The 21047-nt window shown below is 35.0% G+C and overlaps 1 protein-coding gene across 1 annotated transcript in view; it reads right to left on the bottom strand.

The window, feature by feature from the left end:
- LOC117975111 (NADPH oxidase 4-like) overlaps window positions 1–10495 on the bottom strand; it is a 58806-nt gene extending 48311 nt beyond the window's left edge. Inside the window, 4 exon segments of the mRNA XM_063608313.1 lie at window positions 3987–4049; window positions 4185–4349; window positions 6625–6960; window positions 10409–10495. Coding sequence (XP_063464383.1) covers window positions 3987–4049; window positions 4185–4349; window positions 6625–6960; window positions 10409–10495 — 651 coding nt within the window.
- Window positions 10496–21047: the final 10552 nt, after the last annotated feature.

The following is a 21047-nucleotide window of genomic DNA, read 5'->3' as shown; positions in this document are numbered from 1 at the left end:
CATATTTAGGAAACCTAGAAAACATCTAGGTAGTCAAAATGAAAGAATAAAATTTAGTTTCCAATAAGAAAAATGAAAAATTTCTTCTTGTTTTCTGGATTCCTACTCACTTATCCTCAATTCCAAAATTTGAATAATGGTTTTTTCATAACTTATTTGGTAACAATACCTGACTTGAATTAATGGGAGGCTAATATTTCTGTGTAAAAATTCACACATAAGCATTGTCCTACAGAATTATCCACTTGTTTGAGATGCTGACTAACATCCTGTTGGATATGTTAAGTACGATATGAAATATGCATACCTTTTAAAGTCCATAAATTCTGAATTCTAAAAATGCATCTAAACTAAGGGCTATGGGTAAGGGACCATCTGCCTGTGACTACCCAGCTTTTATCAAGTACCATGTGTCACGGGAAGTGTTAAGTGATTTATTTTCAAAATCTACAATAACTTTACAGAATTGTCTTTTATAGATAAGAAAATTGAGTAATTAAGGCTTAAAATACTGACTTGCCCAATAAAAAGACAAGACAAAATTTGGATCCAGGTCTCTTAATTCTTAATTATTGCAGGTCACTGTCTCTATTAAAGCAAAGATACATAAAATGGGTGAGAGTTGCATAAGAAATCAAATGAAATAGGAGGAAAAAAGGCATGTGTTGATCATTAGAGTTGGTATGCCACACTATGAATTAAAAGGAAATGGGGGGGGGGGGGTTGCTGAAGTTATGGCACAGGTGAAAGAAAACGGCAGTGGAAGGGCCCTGTGATTAGTGATTGGGTTACATAAAGCAAGTCCAAGACTTCAGAGCTCACTGAGTTGACTAGTTAATGTAGGTCTTGTAGGAATGCTATAAGGAGAGAAATAAATGAAGATAAAGGTACTGTATCTTATGTTAACAACTCATTAGGCAAAAAGGAAAGGTAGCCTGAAAAATCAGTGAAAACACTAAATATAAAGGTAGGTATTTGTCATTGGTTCGTAATAAACTATGAACAAACTAAAAGCACATAATCTATGTCCAAGGTTTGGAATTAATGTACCATGGAATGTCCAAGCTACTACTTTACAATCAGTGTTTCTTATAGGATTATTACTGCTAACAGTAGTATAAAATATTAAAATTGAAATATTTTAAATAACATTGTTTAAACATTTGTATTATTAAAATTATTTTATTTTATTTATAAGTGTGATTCTGTACTTAATTGTTTTATTTGCATTGTAACTTTTGTTGTTGTTGTTGTTGTTGTTGAGAGTTGAGTCTCACTCTGTCACCCAGGCTGGAGTGCAGTGGCGCGATTTTGGCTCACTGCAACCTCTGCCTCCCGGGTTCAAGCTATTCTCCTGCTTCAGCTTCCCAAGCAGCTGGGATTACAGGCGTGTGCCACCATGCCCAACTATTTGTCTTGTGTTTTTACTAGAGTTTGGGTTTCACAATGTTTCCCAGGCTGGTCTCAAACTCTTGGCCTCATATGTGAACATTGATGCAAAAATCCTCAATAAAATACTGGCAAAACAAATCCAGCAGCACATCAAAAAGCTAGCTAGACTGCTAGCAAGACTAATAAAGAAAAAAAGAGAGAAGAATCAAATAGATGCAATAAAAATAATAAAAGGGATATGACCACTGATCCCACAGAAATACACACTACCATTACAGAATACTATAAACACCTCTACACAAATAAACTAGAAAACCTAGAAGAAATGGATAAATTCCTCAACACATACACCCTCCCGAGACTAAACCAGGAAGAAGTTGAATCCCTGAAAAGACCAATAACAGGCTCTGAAATTGAGACAGTAATTAACAGCCTACCAACCAAAAAAAAGTCTAGGATCAGACAGATTCACAGCCAAATTCTACCAGAGGTACAAAGAGGAGCTGGTACTATTCCTTCTGAAACTATTCCAATCAATAGAAAAAGAGGGAATCCTCCCTAACTCATTTTATGAGGCCAGCACCATCCTGATACAAAAGCCTGGCAGAGACACAACAAAAAAAGAGAATTTTAGACCAATATCCCTGATGAACACTGATGCAAAAATCCTCAATAAAATACTGCAAACCGAATCCAGCAGCACATCTAAAAGCTTATCCACCAAGATCAAGTTGGCTTAATCCCTGGGATGCAAGGCTGGTTCAACATATGCAAATCAACAAATGTAATCCATCACATAAACAGAACCAAAGAGAAAAAACCACTTGATTATCTCAATAGATGCAGAAAAGGCCTTCAAAAAAATTCAACAGCCCTTCATGCTAAAAATTCTCAATAAACTAGGTATTGATGGAACGTATCTCAAAATAATAAGAGCTATTTATAACAAACCCACAGCCAATATCATACTGAATGGGCAGAAACTGGAAGCATCCCCTTTGAAAACTGGCACAAGACAGTGATGCCCTCTCTCACCGCTCCTATTCACCATAGTGTTGGAAGTTCTGGCCAGGGCAATCTGAAGTAAATTTCTTATGAACCCAGGATTAGGCAAAACTTCTTAAGTTATTTAAGTAAAGACAAACTTACTTGTGTATTTTCTCCCTTTTCAATCATTCCCTTCTATTTTCATGTTACCAATTTCATGTATATGGGATGTATAGATGCAGACAGATGGGAACATGTTTTACAACATGCTTTACAACATGTTCCCATCTGTCTGCATGTATACATACCATATATATAAAATAGTTTTGCTATCTTTCTTAAGTATACATTTAAACATGTGGTCTCTGCTCTCAATTATCTTTCTTAGAAAATGAATAAAGTCCAAATATCCAACATCAATGAGAATATTAAATAAATTACAGTACTTTCCTACTGTGAAATATTATACGGTCATTAACATGAATGAGGCACATACGGTAATATGGAAAGATGTCCATCACATGTAGTTGAGTGAAAGGAGCCAGTTACAAAACAATATGATCCAGCAAATAAATGTTAGAAACTCATGTATGCAGAAGCTTATGGGAAAATATCTGGAAAGATATATGTCAAACAGTAGAGAAAAGGATTGAAAGTGGGGAAAATTTTTTTTAAGTTTCTATTTTATTTTATATCTGTGAATTGTCTAAATGTTTATAATGAACTCATGCTATTTTTATAATAATATTAAATGATATGCTGACTAGCTAATCATATTTGATGGTGTCCATTATTTAGCTAGATGCCCTCCCATGCCATTATTTACTCCATTTGATTTTTCTAATTTTACTTCCCATTCTCTCTCCCATTACACTGGATTTTACCTTTTCTAAACACTGCCTGTTTTGTTTCATGCTTCCACCTCAACCCAGAGTATCCGTATTTCCCCTAAATTCCATCTCCAAAGAAAATTGTGCATATATTAGATTTCCATATACATTAAAATACTCCATAAAAGGAGAAAAGTAAATATTCAAGAAATTATATATATATATAAAGTTTCTTTTTTAAGACAAGGTCTCACTCTGTTGCCCAGGCTGGAGAGCACTGGTGGGATCAAGGCTCAATGAAACCTCAAACACTGGGGCTCAAGCAATCCTCCTGCCTCAGCCTTCCTAGTAGCTGGGACTACAGGTGTGTACCACCACACCTGGCTTTTTTATTTATTTATTTACTGTAGAAACGGGGTCTCCTTATGTTTCGCAGGCTGGTCTCAAAATCCTGGGCTCAAGTGGTCTTCCTACCTTGACCTTCCAAAGTGCTGGGATTACAGGCATGAGTCACGGTGCTTGGCCTGTATTTTGAATCAACAAGCTTTAATATGTTTTAATACATTACTTCCTCAATTGTAAGGTGTCAAAAAGTAATAAAGAGTAGTTACAAAGTTCTTGAGCAGATAACTATTTTCCTTGTAAAAAGATGGCTTACTTAAACATCAAGAATGCTATGATAGCCTTGAATACCTTTTAGAATGAGACAGGACACAAAAAAAGAAAAAGATGCATAGCACCCTACAAATGTGAAAAAGCATGAGATATGTTTCTTACCGTTGTGAGGGTAAATGGATGATTTTCTAATGCAGATACACTGGGACAATGTAGAGTAATATACTAAAAAGCAACAAACGGATAAGTTTTAAATGACCAATTAAGAATTTCAACTATTTCAATGATGCTATGTTTGCTAAATTCCAAAAATTACATAAGGATAAAGGCTATTTAAAAAGTTGCTGACCACTGACTCACCTGACCAGGTCTTGCTTTAAAATTTTCTTTGACCATTCGGATTTCCATGACATCTGAGGGATGACTTATGACCAAAATGATGGTGACTGGCTTATTGCTCCGCATATACCTGTAAAGTCTTTCGGCACAGTACAGGCACAAAGGACCAGAAATCCAAAGCCAAGTCTAAGACAAATTTTTGAAAATATACTTCAAGAAATACTCGTATTGTAGAAATCTACACCCTGCCCAATTGCTTATTGCATACATTACAGTAATAGTATTTTAATTTGTATTTTAAATAAGAAAACATAATAAATGAGTAAAAAATAATAGATGCTCACTATCATTCAAACAAACAAAAGTATAAAATAAAACACAAAGTAATATCAAGACCCTGCCCTCATTCTCATGCTCTGGGTGTAACTATCCATGAACAAACAAGTGTATATTATTTCATACACCTTTCTATGCCTACAGATATGTAATGTATATACACAACATATTTAATAAAAGAATAAAGGGAAGTTAAAAATCTCCGATAAATCTGGGGATAATTTTAGAAATAAAGTAACAGTCTAACGTTTATTAAATAAGAAAACCCTAGATTTTTAATGTACATAGTGTATATGCATAATATACATACATATAATATGTGTATATATGTTAAATATGTATAGCACATATGTTTAAAAATGCAATATGCTAGGCATGTTGTTTACCACTTACTTTTATATAATATAATAAGAACATAAAATAATATTTATAATTTGGAAACCATGACAATTTTGAATATGTGTTGCATGGTTAGCCCTGATCCCAGGATACATGCAAACTTTGGGAAGTGCAGAAGCCTATGTGGCTTACTGTTCTCTTAAAATTACACACTTTGGCCGGGCGCGGTGGCTCACGCCTGTAATCCCAGCACTTTGGGAGGCCGAGGCGGGCGGATCACAAGGTCAGGAGATCGAGACCATCCTGGCTAACACGGTGAAACCCCGTCTCTACTAAAAATACAAAAAATTAGCCGGGCGTGGTAGCGGGCGCCTGTAGTCCCAGCTACTCGGGAGGCTGAGGCAGGAGAATGGCGTGAACCCGGGAGGCGGAGCTTGCAGTGAGCCGAGATCGCGCCACTGCACTCCAGCCTGGGCGACAGAGCGAGACTCCGTCTCAAAAAAAAAAAAAAAAAAAAAAAAAAAAAAAAAAAAAATTACACACTTTATCTTTCGCATCCCTTTGAGGCCTCCGACTAAAACTTGTCTTAATGGTCATTTTTTAAAGCCTCACTTTAGTTGTTTCAAATCTTCCTTCTTTCATGCAGACAGATCATGCCTCTTCTGCATATAATAACATTTAGCCCCACACTGTGTTATGAGTAGCATTGCAAGACAAGGTCTGCAATGTAGCAGCCTTGCACCTTTGAGATAATCACTTACTCTTTGAGTGTCAGGTCCCACATGAGCAAAACGGGAGTCACCATACCTGCCCTGTCTAATATTTGTGAATATTATGTGAAACTCAGAAAAGTTCTGAAAATTATAGAGACTAGTAAGGATCTAGAGGATTATTATTAATAATAATAAACACATGACTAATACACTATTCCAAAGTCATCTACAAATTCATTCTAGCTTTTGACTTCTCTTTCATCTCTTCCAATAGAGACATTTGACATCACTATTTCCTACTTCCACTTTTTATAGATGAGGAATAAACGGTGTAATTTGCATGGGGGTAGTTCTCACAGGCACAGAGGAAGATAAGGGCCCTTATTGAACTAATTGCTGAATACTTATGGACATTTACCAGGAGCAAGCATATTAGTCAAAGACCTGTGTTTACATGCTTCCTCTGCCACTTACTGGTTTGGAGACTTTGATTAAGGTAAGTACAATTTCTTTATCAGAAAATCGAGGGTGATATTAATTACCTCAAATAGTCATTGTGAATATTGCAAGAAACATTCTGTATGTCTAATAAGTGTTCTGTATTAGGCATACAGGACATTTTAGCACAATGCCTGGCAGATAATATTAAGCATTCAATCAACTGATTTTGCTATTTACTATTTACAATATTATACATAATATTATAATACAATAAAATAATAATTTGTGGTATTGGTGGTAGTTTTTTTACTACTATTTTTATTATTCAATCAGCTTGTCTCAAATGATGGGAAAAATATTTGTCATCTCTTGGCTGCAAGCACCAGTGCTGTTGTATGCAAAGCTCATATGGTCAGTTAAGTAGAAATGTTATATATCCTCTAATATCATAGATCTTTTGCATTCAACTGTCAGGTACCTGTAATGGAATAATAGGTACTAACTTACTGTTGAAACATCCTGAAATATCCTATTATGCATGAATATATAGCTTGAAAAACACATTTATATGTGATGTTGATCAGTCAAATGGAAACAAACTTTGTGGAGATCAAACACAAAATTAATCTGACCTGTGGAAAATTAGCTTAGAATCTGGGCTCTTCCATACAAATCTTCACAAATGTGTTCTGGGTAAATGCTTCCAGTTTTGAAAATCCTTCAGGGAAAGGTTCATGAAAATGTTCTGAGAAATACTCTGGTAAGGAAATATTCTGAGAGCTGGTTCGGTTAAGACTGATGCAGCCGGGAGGGTTGGTATCTAAATTAGTTTGATACTTCAGCAGCCCTCTAAAATTAAATTTAAAAAAAACAAACAGAGAACTGAAAAGATTTGAGATCAGGGGACATGGTAAAAGAAAATAATGTCTTTTATTTTGTTTTTGTTTTTGCTTTTTGTTTTTTTTTTGCTAACTTTACACAACATTTATCCAAAAAGTGTTCCTTATGTATTATGTTTAGGAGAAATTGAAAAATCTTAAAAACTTTTAAGAAATTCTTATCTATAGGACTAAAACAAAAATTTTGGCACTCCAAACAAATGCTATAAATATGTGGTAGAGAAGAATACATGCAATCTCTCCAGGCATTGTTGAATTTGACGGCCTTTACTTCAAGACTATTAGGCATTCATACAATCACATACAAGTTTTCACTTCAATAAACAGTATAATGAGGAATATTTTGCTAGATCTCCAAACATAAGGGAAAAATACAGGGAACATATTTAACTTGGCCAAGCCTGGATAAAACAAGCCTTGTGGATTTGCAGAGAAATATTAAACAGAAATAACTGGAACTGGAAGTTTGTCTCTCCTATGGTCTGAAAACAATGTATATACAGCAATCAGTCCCTAAATCTGTTTACTTTTCAATTTCTCCATAGACAGAACCACATAAAAAGTTCAAAATAATAAATCAGGCAGGAGAGCCCACACCATAAAAATCTCATTCTGATTATTTCTTATTTTGTGAGAAACCAAGACAAACAATTCAACTTTCTGTGTCCTGCCTTTCTTGTCAAGAAGTGGTTAACATCTACCTCATAGGGATAATGCATAAAATGACAGATTGTACACAGCATCAACAAGGTCACTGCTGCATAAGCAAGTATTGCATGACAAAGTAAGATTTGGAAATGCTTGAAAATTTTGCAGTATATTTTATTATTTTAAAGAATGCTAAGGAAAAATTTATTTCCAAGATTATCTGTTTTTGGTGGGCTTACAGTACAAGCTTTTTAAACTATCTTTCATGCTCCCAAATACTTAATTTTAGCAGTTTAATTGCCTGAGGTCAGGAGTTCGAGACCAGCCTGACCAACATGGAGAAGCCCCGTCTCTACTAAAAAACATACAAAATTAGCCAGGTGTGGTGCTGCATGCCTGTAATCCCAGCTACTTGGGAGGCTGAGGCAGGAGAATTGCTTGAACCCGGGAGGCGGAGGTTGCAGTGAGCCCGAGATCGCACCATTGCACTCCAGCCTGGACAATAAGAGCGAAACTCCATCTCAAAAATAAATAACGGCTATGATGCTTTTACAAAAATAATATTTTTAAACAAAAACTGTATAATGATACTAAGAGATCCATATATGAAGGTTAGGAAGGCAATGACCAGGCCAGTCTCTTGTTGTATTCACCATCTCCTCATCCTGATCACATTCCTTTCTTCCCTCTTTGGTTATGCTCACTTCCTTTTATAAATTTTATTTTCTTCCTTAAAACTAGTCATCATGAAGTCATTAGGGAGCCTTCAGTACACGTCAGGGGCATGCATTACATGACATCATAGTAGACCACACACAAACATACATTTTTTTAAAAAGTAATACAGTAGATATAGCCTATGTATGAGATAAATTGATAAATATCATACAAAATTGAGCCACATTTTTGTCACTAATCATTTATAAGTTTCTAGTCACACAATACAATTGCTGGGATATTATACTTAGACAACCTATGAATTTGATTCAGCTTTCTTTACATTAATAATTTACCCAAACCTTTTGCTCCTATTGGCCATCGGAAGGATAGTGACTGATAGCTAAGTAGGTAAAAAACCCCAAGCATTTATTCTACTGGCCAAAAGTTGAACAGACATGAGCATAATGCACTTAGCACTACTTCAATGGTTCTTCAGAATTCAACAGAGTCAAATCCGGCTCCTAACACTCCAGAAACTCATGATCTAGTTTGGAAGATATCTTCAAAGAAGGTGAACATAAGTCAGACTACAGACACTAACTGGAGTAGTGTTTTAATAATAGCTTAGTAATGTATGGAAAACACCAGGTCTAGCCCAGAGAAATTTATATGCATTTTACATTATCCTCACAAAAACTGCATGAACTAGGATCATTATTCCCATTTTAAAATTTAAAAATAAAAGTATTTTAAAAGATAAAATAATACCCCAGTGTCACACAGTTGATAAGTAGCAGGGCCAAGATTTGAATTCAGATCTGATTCAAATTCTATGCTCTTCACCTCTCATGATATATCACATTAGTTCACTGAATCCTCACAACATAACTCTGAGAAAGGTAAGGAAGGGGGAAGATTAATACTTGCTAAGAAAGTATCACATCAGTAATTTTTAGAACATCTATTTCTCATTTAAACTTCAAAACAAAATAATCATACAAGGTAAGTATTTTTATTTCTATTACACAGATGAGAAACCTAAGGCTTTCATTCAGGTAGGAGATTAACTAAGTATAGTCAAAGCACAGGGTTCAGAAAACTACCTAGCTCACTCCATCCCCCTATGTCATGCAAAGCAAATCAGATGGTTAAAGAGGTAGACATTGTAAAAGGGGTTCAAAATAAACAACAGTCAGATTGTGTGTGTGTGTGTGTGTGTGTGTGTGTGTGTGTGTGTGTGTGTGTTGGAATGGGGCTGCTTATAATTTAGGGTCCTAACACCAGGCAAATAAATGTCGTTAATCCCTTCTCCTGTCATAACATTCAAGTGGACATAACTCTACCATGCTCTAGGTCCTTAGAGTAGTGAATGTTGTTACTATACAGTAAAGTTCTTCAGGCCAGCCCAATCAAACAGTTGTGCTGTTCTTGGCACATAAAGTGGCACGTATTATTCTAAAATTCCTTTTAATTTTGAGAGCTTTGTATTATGTTCAGCTACACTCAAGATAAATAGCATAGGCCATCTCTGTCCTAAAACCCCATTAAAACTGTCCTTACTTTGTCTTCTTTTTTTACTTTCAGATTTCAAGCTTTATTTCAAGACTATAGTAATAAAAACAATATGGTATATGCATAAAAACACAAAAAACAAACAGAATAGAGAGCTCAGATTACTTTGTCTTAGTTGTAACTGTTGCCACCAAAGAAATGTGGATAAGATCTAAAGACAGACAATGATAAAATCATTCATCAAAAAAAACTCAAGTATGACATCCCAGGTCATTTGGCTGTAATTAGGTGGTGAAGGTACTGAAAGTTCACCGGAAGACAGGTTTTTAACTCAGTATTGAAAGGCCACCTACTGGTTAAAAAAAAAAAAAAAAACTTGTATGGTAAAGATCAGTGGCCTTAGATTAGGAGTACTTAAGTATCTCCCAACACAACAATGTCAGTCTGCAGAGCTGGGACTGAAAGCCCAGTTAGTCTGATTCCAAAGTCCGTGCTCCTTCCTCTGTACCAGGCCTATTCCCCTTGCAGAATATCCACACTACTTTATGGACAATCTTTAAATTGAAGACCAATGTATACATTGAGCAAAATTTGATGGCTTTATATGGCTATAGACTTAGAAACGGAGGGAGCATGTTTTATCAAACCAATAATTTTATGTGTTATTTTTCAAGCTCAATTGAATGCAATAACTTACTTTTTCACTGTATGAGTAAAGAGTAAAAGTGCTCATTTCTTTGGTATTAGTGCAGAATTTCTTAGAATTCTTATATTTGAAGGCCATTATAACAATCTTTTTCTAAAGAATATTGAAAAGGAATGTAGACTAGATATTAAGGATATTTGGATTGATAGAAAAAATCTGATATTATCTCTCTAATCCATTTACTTCACTGTGGCCACATTTATTAAAATTTGAGGCACGTGTTCTATATGATTTTTATGGTATTTTAAATTCCTGGTACCTTTATTTATTTTAGATGCATGCCTTTCTTTAAAGTAGAATGAAGTCTTCTCAAATGTAACAGAACCCACTTAAGATAACACAAAGCTCTGTGTCTATTTGCCAAACAATACTGCCCCTGCTTCTTGCCCTACACTGCCACTGTGATATAGCTCATTTAGACATATTATTTTATTAATTTTGGAAGCTTATTAGTTTCAATATTATGGTCACTGCCTTCAAAGGCATGCACAGTCTAGAGCAGCGCTGTCCAATAGAGCTTTCTGTGATAGTGGAAATGGTCTAAGTCTCTGATGACCAACATAGTAACTATTAGAAAAAAGTGGCTATGGAGCAATTAAATTTGGCTAGTACAGGTGAAGAACTGAATTCTTAATACTACTTCACTTTAATTTAAATTGAATAGCCACAGCACAGATATAATGGGTCATCAAACATAAAACCAAAAATGATCATTAAAAAGGGCAAAATGATTAATGCCATATAAACATATGATAACCTCTTGAAAGTAGAGATGGGTAATGAACTTTGATTATAAAATTCCAGAAAAGCTTCACAGAGAAGAAGGCAGCTGAAGGATGTAGAGATTCCAGGGGTTAGAGAATAGGAGAATGGCATTCCAATATGAGGAAGCCAGATGCACAAAGGTACTTGGTTTATTCCTAAATAAGCAGAAGGGATCATGTCTTATGCATTTATCCCTTATACATTCACACTCACTGCCAAACCTCAGCATCCCTCTAATACTTTTCTTGCACATAATAGATCTCTAATGCATTTCTAGTGAATTGATTTTAAAAGCAAACAATAAACACATAATTTGTTTTAATACAGCAAATCATGTAGGAATAAAAAAGACAGCATTCTTGTATGTATTGTTGTAGCTTTAATAAATAAATGCTAAATAATTTTAAAGCAAAAAACAAGAAGGGAAAAAGATATTAGTGAATGGTAAACAGAGAGTCTTGCCAAGTTATAATGACATGGTGAGGGATGAGGAAAGGAGGTGCACAGACTATGTGGAAATATAAGTGTTTATTATTAATTTTTTAAGTTTCATTGTATGATGTTCCAAGGAGAAATTTTGAAGTATCTGTGGAATGTCTAGTGTTCTCCTATCATGAGAAATAAAGGATTTTATGGAGTTTCAAAACTGTTTCTGCATTCAAAAGGATCTTAACATGTGCTATCAAACATTCAACCATGTTTCAAAGTTGTAGGTTTCTTTTTTTTTCCCTTGTTTTCCTCAAGAGACATTATAGTTATCCTATCTGGGTTTTTTTGTTTGTTTGTTTTGCTTTCTGTTTGTTTGTTTGTTTTTAATACCCGGCTGTGACAAAGTCTTATAAAATAACACAATACATTAAATGAATCCTAATAAGTAATAACATGATTTTATGGCAATCAAAACATGATTTTATGGCAAAAGATAAATATTACAAAATACCACATCTGACAAAAGGACAATGCCAGAATCATCCCTACTTTAATTTCATGTTAAAAAATATCCCACAAATGCAGTGTCACTTGTGTGACCTTTATATTTGTGGTATTTTAATCTATTTTGAAGGAGGAAAAAAAAATTCTTATCCCTTAGGAACCTACTTTTTTTCCTAATATTTTATAACATGATTTTTTTTCTTTATGGTAAAAATATATCTTGATTCTGACAGTTATTTTTATTTTGCTTCAAGTACAAAGAAAAAGAGTTTAATTCAAAAAATAAAACCAAATTGTATATTTTAAAAGTTATTGCAGTTCTCTAACTTCTGTAGACTCCACTAGAATGTGCACTTCTTAAAGTCAAGGGTTTATCCTGCTCCACTGCTATTTTTCTACTGCCTAAAATAGTGCTTATGACTTATAATAAGTGCTCAATAAATATTCATTGATTAACTTAGTGACCAGAAATGTATAAACGACTTTTGTTGTGATTGTTGTTGAAACACGTGATTGGGGAGTCATCTGGTTTTAACAGATATTTGAGCTCATTTTCAGCCTTCAAAAAGGAGGTCTATATTTTAGCAAATGGCATGTAGTAACATGACAGTTATTAAGTAACAAACAGTAACATTAAGTAACAGACAGTTATCAAGAGAGTCAAGTCTACTTGCTAGGTGCATTTAGAAGTGGAGTGCTGTCCTAAACTACAGATCCAGTGTGCCTCAGGAAATCCTAAGTATCTGGGTACCCACCCTACCAAAGCTTGTACTCCCACCCCCACTTTGTTTCTCTGGCCTAACAGAGTTCTTGCCTCTGCATTCTTTCCTGGCTCTTGCCTTTGATAGCTAAGAGTACTGCCATCTGCAGCTTAACCACAGCAGGAATTGTGTCTAGCTCTTACTGGTGGGGTGGTCCAAGCTTACAAGATAGGAATAACATCATGTGTTTGTAATCTGTGCAGGTGCACCGGACCTTGCTCTTTAGAAAGACCCTGCTATTGGTTCACTGCTCTGTTGTCATCATCTCCAAACGCTTAATAATTTTTTGATCAAGGAATCCCACATTTCATTTTGCAGTGGGCCCTGCAAATTAAGTAGCTGATTCTGCCACAATCTCTGTGCAGCTGACTAATGTATAGCCTAGGGTCTTAAGGGCTTAGGATCAACATTTACAACTTCCTTGAGTTCCTGAAGTAAAATAGGTCATTTCCCTAAGTTTCCTTAACTCAAAAAGAGAAATAGTACCTGTTCCTCTGTACTTCACAGGTATATAAAGGGAAGAGCTTTGACCCCTTGCAAAGAAAAAAAAATGTAAGCATCCATTACTTCTCAGTATTTCCTCAGCTTTCATGCTTCACTAAAATGACAGTGGAGGATAAAATATTTATTTCATGTTTCAGAAAAACAGTACTATACTGAAAATATTTCTTAAATAAATACAGTCCTTTTTCCTTCTCCTTTCCCCCAACTTTCTCATCTTATAATACCAGCTGTAAACACTGGCTAATATAAAAAAGTTCCCTGCAGAAAAACTGAGATAAAAATTATGTGAAAAAGTATTTGGTCTATCTCCAAAACTGGGGAAAAAATAAACTCGCAGCTTGGAAGTTTAAGAAAATCCATTAATATATACAACTTATAGCATAAATGACTTCACGTACATAAAAATGCTCTGTATATACTATATCTATGTATATAAGCAGACATATATACATACAAACTATAGAAATATAAGGCATCTTTAATGGGGAAAATGTCACATGACCTTAATCCCTACTGCCAACTGGCTTACAGCATAAAATATCAACAAATGTGAATAAACCATAAGATCTTAGTCCATAATTACTATAGAGAAATACTACTTTTTACATAAAATTTAAAAATCCAATGAATAAAAAATTGGAAGTTGGCAAACAAAATTGGAAGTTGGCAAACAAAATTGGAAGTTGGCAAACAAAAGATATAAAGGTAAAAAAAACTTTATATCTTAAAGATCATAGTTATATAGGACATTGTATTTATTAACATATTGAAAATATGTAAATATTATGGAGGAGAAGAATTTGGATTCCATCTAAGAGAGATCTAATTATTCAATAATATTTTTCACCCCATATATTTAAGTGAAAAATTGAAGAACTAAAAAGTGAAATAAAACAATTCAGGAGAGCTGGGTCTGAGCATGCTGGATCAAGCCTGTAAACCCAGCACTTAGGGGCTGAGGTGGGAGCATTACTTGAGGCCAGACTTTTGAGACCAGCCTGAGCAACACAGAAAGACCATGTCTCAAAAAAATAAAATAAAATAAAATATAAAATAAAATAAAGTAAAATAAGAGGCATGGGTTTTTTTTCTTTCAGAATTTTTAGCCACAGAGCTGCATAAAGACCCCGAACAAAAATGTGCCAGTCTACAATATAATCAACATAGTTAAGATTTAAAAGCTAATTCCTTTGGCATGGGAATCAATATACTAGTTGCCATAATAACTAATTACCTAGATAAGACTAAATATAAATGATAGTTACAAAATGACAGTCCAAGTTATAGTTAAACAAATTTAGAGATTATCCTTTATTGTCATCTGTAATGCCTTGATACTTGAGGAAAATTGGAAAAGCCTAGAAGGACAACACGTTCCTAGCTTTAACTAATTAATGCAATTCAGCTTCATCCAGTAAATACTGAGTGAGTGATATGTGAAAGGGATTCCCTGCATAAAGATGGGTAATAAACACTCCTATCCCCAATACCACTCTAGTTTACCTAGAATATGGCACAATGTTCTATTTTATTTTTCTTTTTAGGGTTGGAACTCACAGATACATAAGGAGGTTAGGGAGAAGAGAACTCAGTGTTGCCCTGTTACAATGAAAAGCATCACCAGGAAGAACTCAGCCAGAGCCCACAGAGGGAGCATTTAGACCCAGTCCTAGCCAAAAAGGAATTGCCCATTCCAGCAGTCAAAACCTAAGCCCCAGCAAGCCTTGCCATTCTGGGCTAAAGTGCTCTGGGATTGTAAATAAACTTGAAAGGCAGTCTAGGTTTAAAGGACTGAAATTCCTTGCAAGTCTTGGTGCTGTACAGGGCTCACAGCCAGTGACATGGAGGGCACACACCCCAGTGAGACACTAGCCAGAGCAGCCAAGAGAGTGCTTGCACCCTCTCTACCAAGCTCAGGCAACACAGCTCACAGTTCTGGGAGAGACCTCTTCCTTCTGCTTAAAGAGAGGAGAGGGATGAATGAAGAGGACTTTGTCCTGCCTCTGGGATGCCAGCTCAGCCACTGTAGGATAGGGCCCTGGGCCCTGATTCTAGGCACTAACTGTCGAATGACATTTCTAGACACACCCTGGGCAAGCAAGAAACTTGCTGCCTTGAAGAAAAGGACCCAGTCCTGGCAAGATTAATCATCTTCTGACTAAAGAGCCATTGGCCCTTGAATAACCAGCAGTGGTACCCAGGCAGTACTAGCCATGGGCCTTGGGTGAGACTGAGAGAAGTTCTGGCTTTAGGTGTGAGCCAGCAAATTCCCAACTGTGGTTGTTATGGAGAGGGACTCCTTCTACATGAGAAGAGGAAAGGGAAGAGTGAATGGGACTTTGTCTTGCAGGTTACATACCACTTCAGCCACAGTGGGGTAGAGCACCAAGCAAGGTTCCCTGATTCCAGGCATTGGCTCTCAGATGACATTTCTTGACACTCCCTGGGCCAGAGGGGAATGCATTATCCTGAAGTAAAAGTCCCAGGCCAGGAAGCATTCACTACAAGCTGACTGAGGAGCCCTTGGGCCTTGAATGAACATAGGCAGTAGCTACGCAGTACCTCACTGTGGGCCTGAGGTGGGTTATATTGGTTGCAAGCCTCATTGTAACCACAAATCAGAAAACATACAACAGATACATAAAAAATAGAAAAAGAAGAAATTGAAACATACCCCCTCACCAAAAGGAAGACAGGATGGAAGGAAAGAAGAAAGAGAAGACCACAAAACAATCAGAAAGCAAATAAGAAAATGGTACCAGAAAGGCCATACTTATCAGCAATTACATAGAATGTCAATGAAATAAACCATCCAATCAAAAGACATACAGTGGTTGAATGGAGAAACAAAAAGACCCAACGATCTGCTGGTTACAAGAAACACACTTCACCTATGAAGATACATATAGACTGAAAATAAACAGATGGAAAAACATATTCCATGCCAATGGAAACCAAAAAGGAAGAGGAGAAGCTATACTTAATATCAGACAAAATAGATTTCAAGACAAAAACCATAAGAAGAGACCAAAAAAATCAAATCATATTGTGATAAAGGGGTCAATTCAGCAAGATGATATAACAATTGTAAATATATATACACCCAAAACTGCAGCACACAAAAATGTAAAGCAAATATTATTAGGGCTAAAGAGAGAGAGAGAGACTAAAATACAACAATAGTTGGAGAATTCAACATTCCACTTTTAGCATTGGACCGATCTTTCAGACAGAAAATCAAGAAATAAACATCAGACTTAATCTGCACTATAGACCAAATGGACCTAATAAATATTTACAGAACATTTTATCCAATGGCTGCAGAACACAGATTCTTCTCCTCAGCACATGGGTCATTCTCAAGGATCATATGTTAGCTAACAAAAAAGTCTCAAAACATTCAAAAACTTGAAATAATATCAAGCACCTTTCCTGACCACAATGGAATAAAACTAGAAATCAATAAGAGGAATTTTGGAAACTATACAAATACACAGAAATTTTACTATATACTCCTGATAACCAGTGAGTCAATGATGAAATTATTGAGGAAATTTTCAAACTTTTTGAAATGCATGATAATGGAAATACAACATACCAGAAGAATGAAACTTGATCTCTATCTCTTCCTAAATTAAAAAAATCAAAATTGATTGAAGACTTCATCTAAGACCTAAAACTATGAAACCTCTAAAAGAAAACACTGGGGAAACTCTCCAGGACATTGGACTGGGCAAAGATTTCTTGAGTAATATCCCACAAGCAAAGACAATCAAAGCAAAAATAGACAAATGGAATTACATCAAATTAAAGAGCTTCTGCACAGCAAAGGATACAATCAACAAAGTAAAGATCTGACCCAAAGAATGGGGGAAAATATTTGCAAACTATCCATATGACAAGAGATTAATAACCAAAATACATAAATAACTCAAATAGTTCTGTAAGAAAAAAATCTAATAATCAGATTTAAAAATGGGCACAATATCTAAATTGACATTTCTCAAAAGACATACAAATAGCAAACAGGTATATGAAAAGGTGCTCAACATCATATCATCAGATAAATGCAAAGTAAAACTACAATGTGATATTATCTCACCACAGTTAAAATGGCTTTTATTGAAAACACAGGCAACAACCGATACTGGTGAGAACGTGGAGAAAAGGGAACCCTCATACACACTGTTGGTGGGAATGTAAGTTAGCATAACCCTTATGGAGAAAACTTTGGAGGTTCCTCAAAAGACTAAAAACAGAACTACCATATGACCCAGCAATCCTATTGCTAGGTATATACTCAAAAGAAAAGAAATCAGTATATTGAAGAGATACCTGCACTTGCATGTTTATTGTAGCACTATTCACAATAGCCAAGATTTTGAAGCAACCTAAGTGCCCATCAACAGATAAATGGATAAAGAAAATGTGCTACATATAACAACGGTGTACTATTCAGCCACAAAAAGAAGGAGATCCTCTCATTTTCAACGACGTGGGTGGAGCTGAGGTCATTGTGTTAAGTGAAATAAGCAAGGCATAGAAAGACAAACTTCACACGTTCTCACTTATTTGTGGGAGCTAAAAATGAAAACTGAACTCGTGAAGATAGAGAGTAGAATGACGATTACCAGAGGCTGCAAATGAGATAGGGAGAAGTGGGGATGAGTATTGGTTATAAAAATATAATTAGATGACTAGAGTCAACAATAATGTGCATTAAAAAATAATGAAAACAGTACAATTTGTATGTAACACAAAGAAAAGATAAATATTTGAGATTATGAATATCTCATTTATGCAAATGTGATCATTACACATTGTATGCCTATATCAAAATATCTCATGTATCCCATAAACATATACGCCTACTGTCTATTCATAAAAATTAAAAATAGAAAAGTTTTTAAAATGGAGAACATTACATAGACAACAATAAAAATATATGTGTATATATATGTGTGTGTATAGTGTCAATTTTATGTACAATAGCTAATATTTCTCTTCTAATAGGTCTGGGAGATACAATTATTTTTCTTTATTGCACAAATCAGGAAGCTCTATAGAAAACTGATTTGTCTAAGATTAGTGATCTTCTAGGAATCAATCCTGTTTCTTCAGTTTTATAACCCAGGGCATTTGTTTCACTATATTTAAAGTCAAAATACCAAAATGTTTGGGATAGCAAAACTATGGTAATTCACAAATTGCATGCTTACTTGGGTTCATTTATGTATTTACTTTGGAATTCCATTATCAATTTCGTCCCTCACATTTGAATAATAACTTGATGGGTAATCTAATATTTAGAGAAAATTCATAGCAAAATTCTAAAAGGTATGGGTTTTGGAAATCTGTGGACTTAATTGATTTTTCTATATGATGAATAATGTCTTTTCCCCATTGCTTTCTTTGCTATGTTTTGACTTAATCCTTTTATAAAGACACACTGGCAATAAAATACTGATAAGAATATCTCTTCCATAGCATTTTTATCTGCTCCAGTTTAAATCCTAGTCTTCTTCATTGTTATTTTCAGGTTACATGGAAGAATTCTGGCAAGTAAAGTATCACATAAATATAATTTTATTATTAGATTTATTATAAAATGATTACATTATATTATAAAGTTATCATATTATTATGTATCTTAACAAGGTCAAACATTTTAGGAAATTTATCAGGCAGCATCATAAAGAAGCCATTTTCTTCTTACTCCATTTTCTGGGAGCTAGTTAGATTTCACCTTCAAAACCTTGAACTCTATGTACCCTGAATCAAAATTGAACTTCTTATTCAAAACAGGCAAACATATATGTATATATACTCACCAACTTACATGGATAAATAGAAAAATATATCCTAGATTTTTACATGACATAAATATTTTTCATTCATAAGCAAGGGTACTTTCTAAATGATGAATAAATAATTCAATAATTCAAGAAAAGGGTAGAAGTTAAATTCAGGGGTCAAACTTCATGGGCTCAATCTTAGTTTTTTCAGTTATTAGCTGTGTGACTTTGGACAGTTACTTGATTCAATCTTTCATGCTTCAATTCCCCATCTGTAAAATAGAAATGATAGAAGAACTTATAGTACTGTGCATATTAAAAACAAACAAAAAAAAGTGTGTGTGTGTGTGTAAAGTGCTAAGAATAGTCCCTGTCACATATTCAACATTATCTAAAACTAGGGAATTATTATGAATAGTATAATTATTATCCTCTAAAATGATAATGCAATTGTTAAGTTGTTCATTATATTTGTCAAGTTCTCTTTCCAGTAGCCTTCATGGAAGGAAAAAAATGCCCCAGTGGCTTTTATTTTTCCCGCAATGCAGTGTTTCTAATTCTAAATAAAACTGAAGCAGGCTCTATAAAATGTGTCAAAGTGATATTAGATATTATAGCTTTTAGGTTAAAATCTAGCTTTAAAAACTTCAATTCCATATTTTTTGAAACATTTTTGACCACACAAACTTTAGGGTATCTAACGAAAGTTGAGAAACTTGCTTTATACAAAAATATACATATGTGTCTCAAAATTAAACATATACATAAATATGCAGATATATGTGTGTATGTATTTCAGGAATTAATGAATCCCTGAATGCATTCAATGAGTCCTAGGGATTATGGAGCCATGTTAAAAACCCCTATCCTATGGAAGGAGAAGTAGAATTTTGTGATAGAAATAATGGGCACCAAACTGATAACGAGTATGCCAGACTCATTAGAAACTAGGCATCTACGAAGTATTAGAACAGGTCATCTGTATCAGTGATAGAGAGTTTATAAAAGATTTTACCCACTGTCATGAACACCCAAATCCTCAGCCTTCCAATGACCATGGTAGTGGACATCTAATTACAATCTCTAAAGTGAGACAAAGCTAGGCAAACCTACAGTGTGTATTATTTGAAGGTTCTGTTTCTCAAATACACACGCAGAGCCCCTATTCAAGGTAAGGACTCCTTTTGTGGCTCTAGCTCAAACAGTGCATTAGCCTCTCTTAAAACTTTCCCCACTGCCTAGGAATAGGTAGAATACCTATATGACCTAGTTTTTCTATAGCCACTGATGAATCATCAATAGCATCCCCATTCATTCTCAAAAGTATCTGGTTTGGACAATAAATTACAAAGTCACTGCAAATGTACAGGCAAGAAATGGGAAACTGAAAAGAATGTAGAGGAAAGTAAAAATTTTCTCCCTCAGTACTAGAATAGGATTGTTTAAAATACAGCTTGTGGGCCTTCCATTCAAAATGCAATTTGACTAGATTCTAAGAAGAGCAAGTGCCTCCCACCAGCAGCAAGATGACCAAGCTTTTCCCTCTGCCACATCAGTGTGGGTGAAGGAAGACTTCCACCAAAGTGGCTTCTAAAAGAGAAGATACTTGGGTATCAGCAGTCCTTAACACTTCACTATATTGCATAAATATCTCTATCCCCTAACAGTATATCCTTAATGTCCTCCTCCTGAGGCCCGAGGCCGTAATAGATGGAGGTTATTTTCCGGTCAGCACAATAAGCCAACCCCCACAATATCTGTCTCACCCTGGTTAACGTCTTGAGTCTAAACTCCTGTGACGTTCCCTGTTAAACTATCCACCTATGACACTGCTGGGGGTTCATTAATGTCACTGTTGAAAAGCTTGCCCAC

Source organism: Pan paniscus, chromosome 9 (assembly GCF_029289425.2).
Source record: "Pan paniscus chromosome 9, NHGRI_mPanPan1-v2.0_pri, whole genome shotgun sequence".
Classification (NCBI taxonomy): domain Eukaryota; kingdom Metazoa; phylum Chordata; class Mammalia; order Primates; family Hominidae; genus Pan; species Pan paniscus.
Note: the sequence above shows the minus strand (reverse complement) of the source record. Positions and strands in the feature narration are given on the sequence as shown.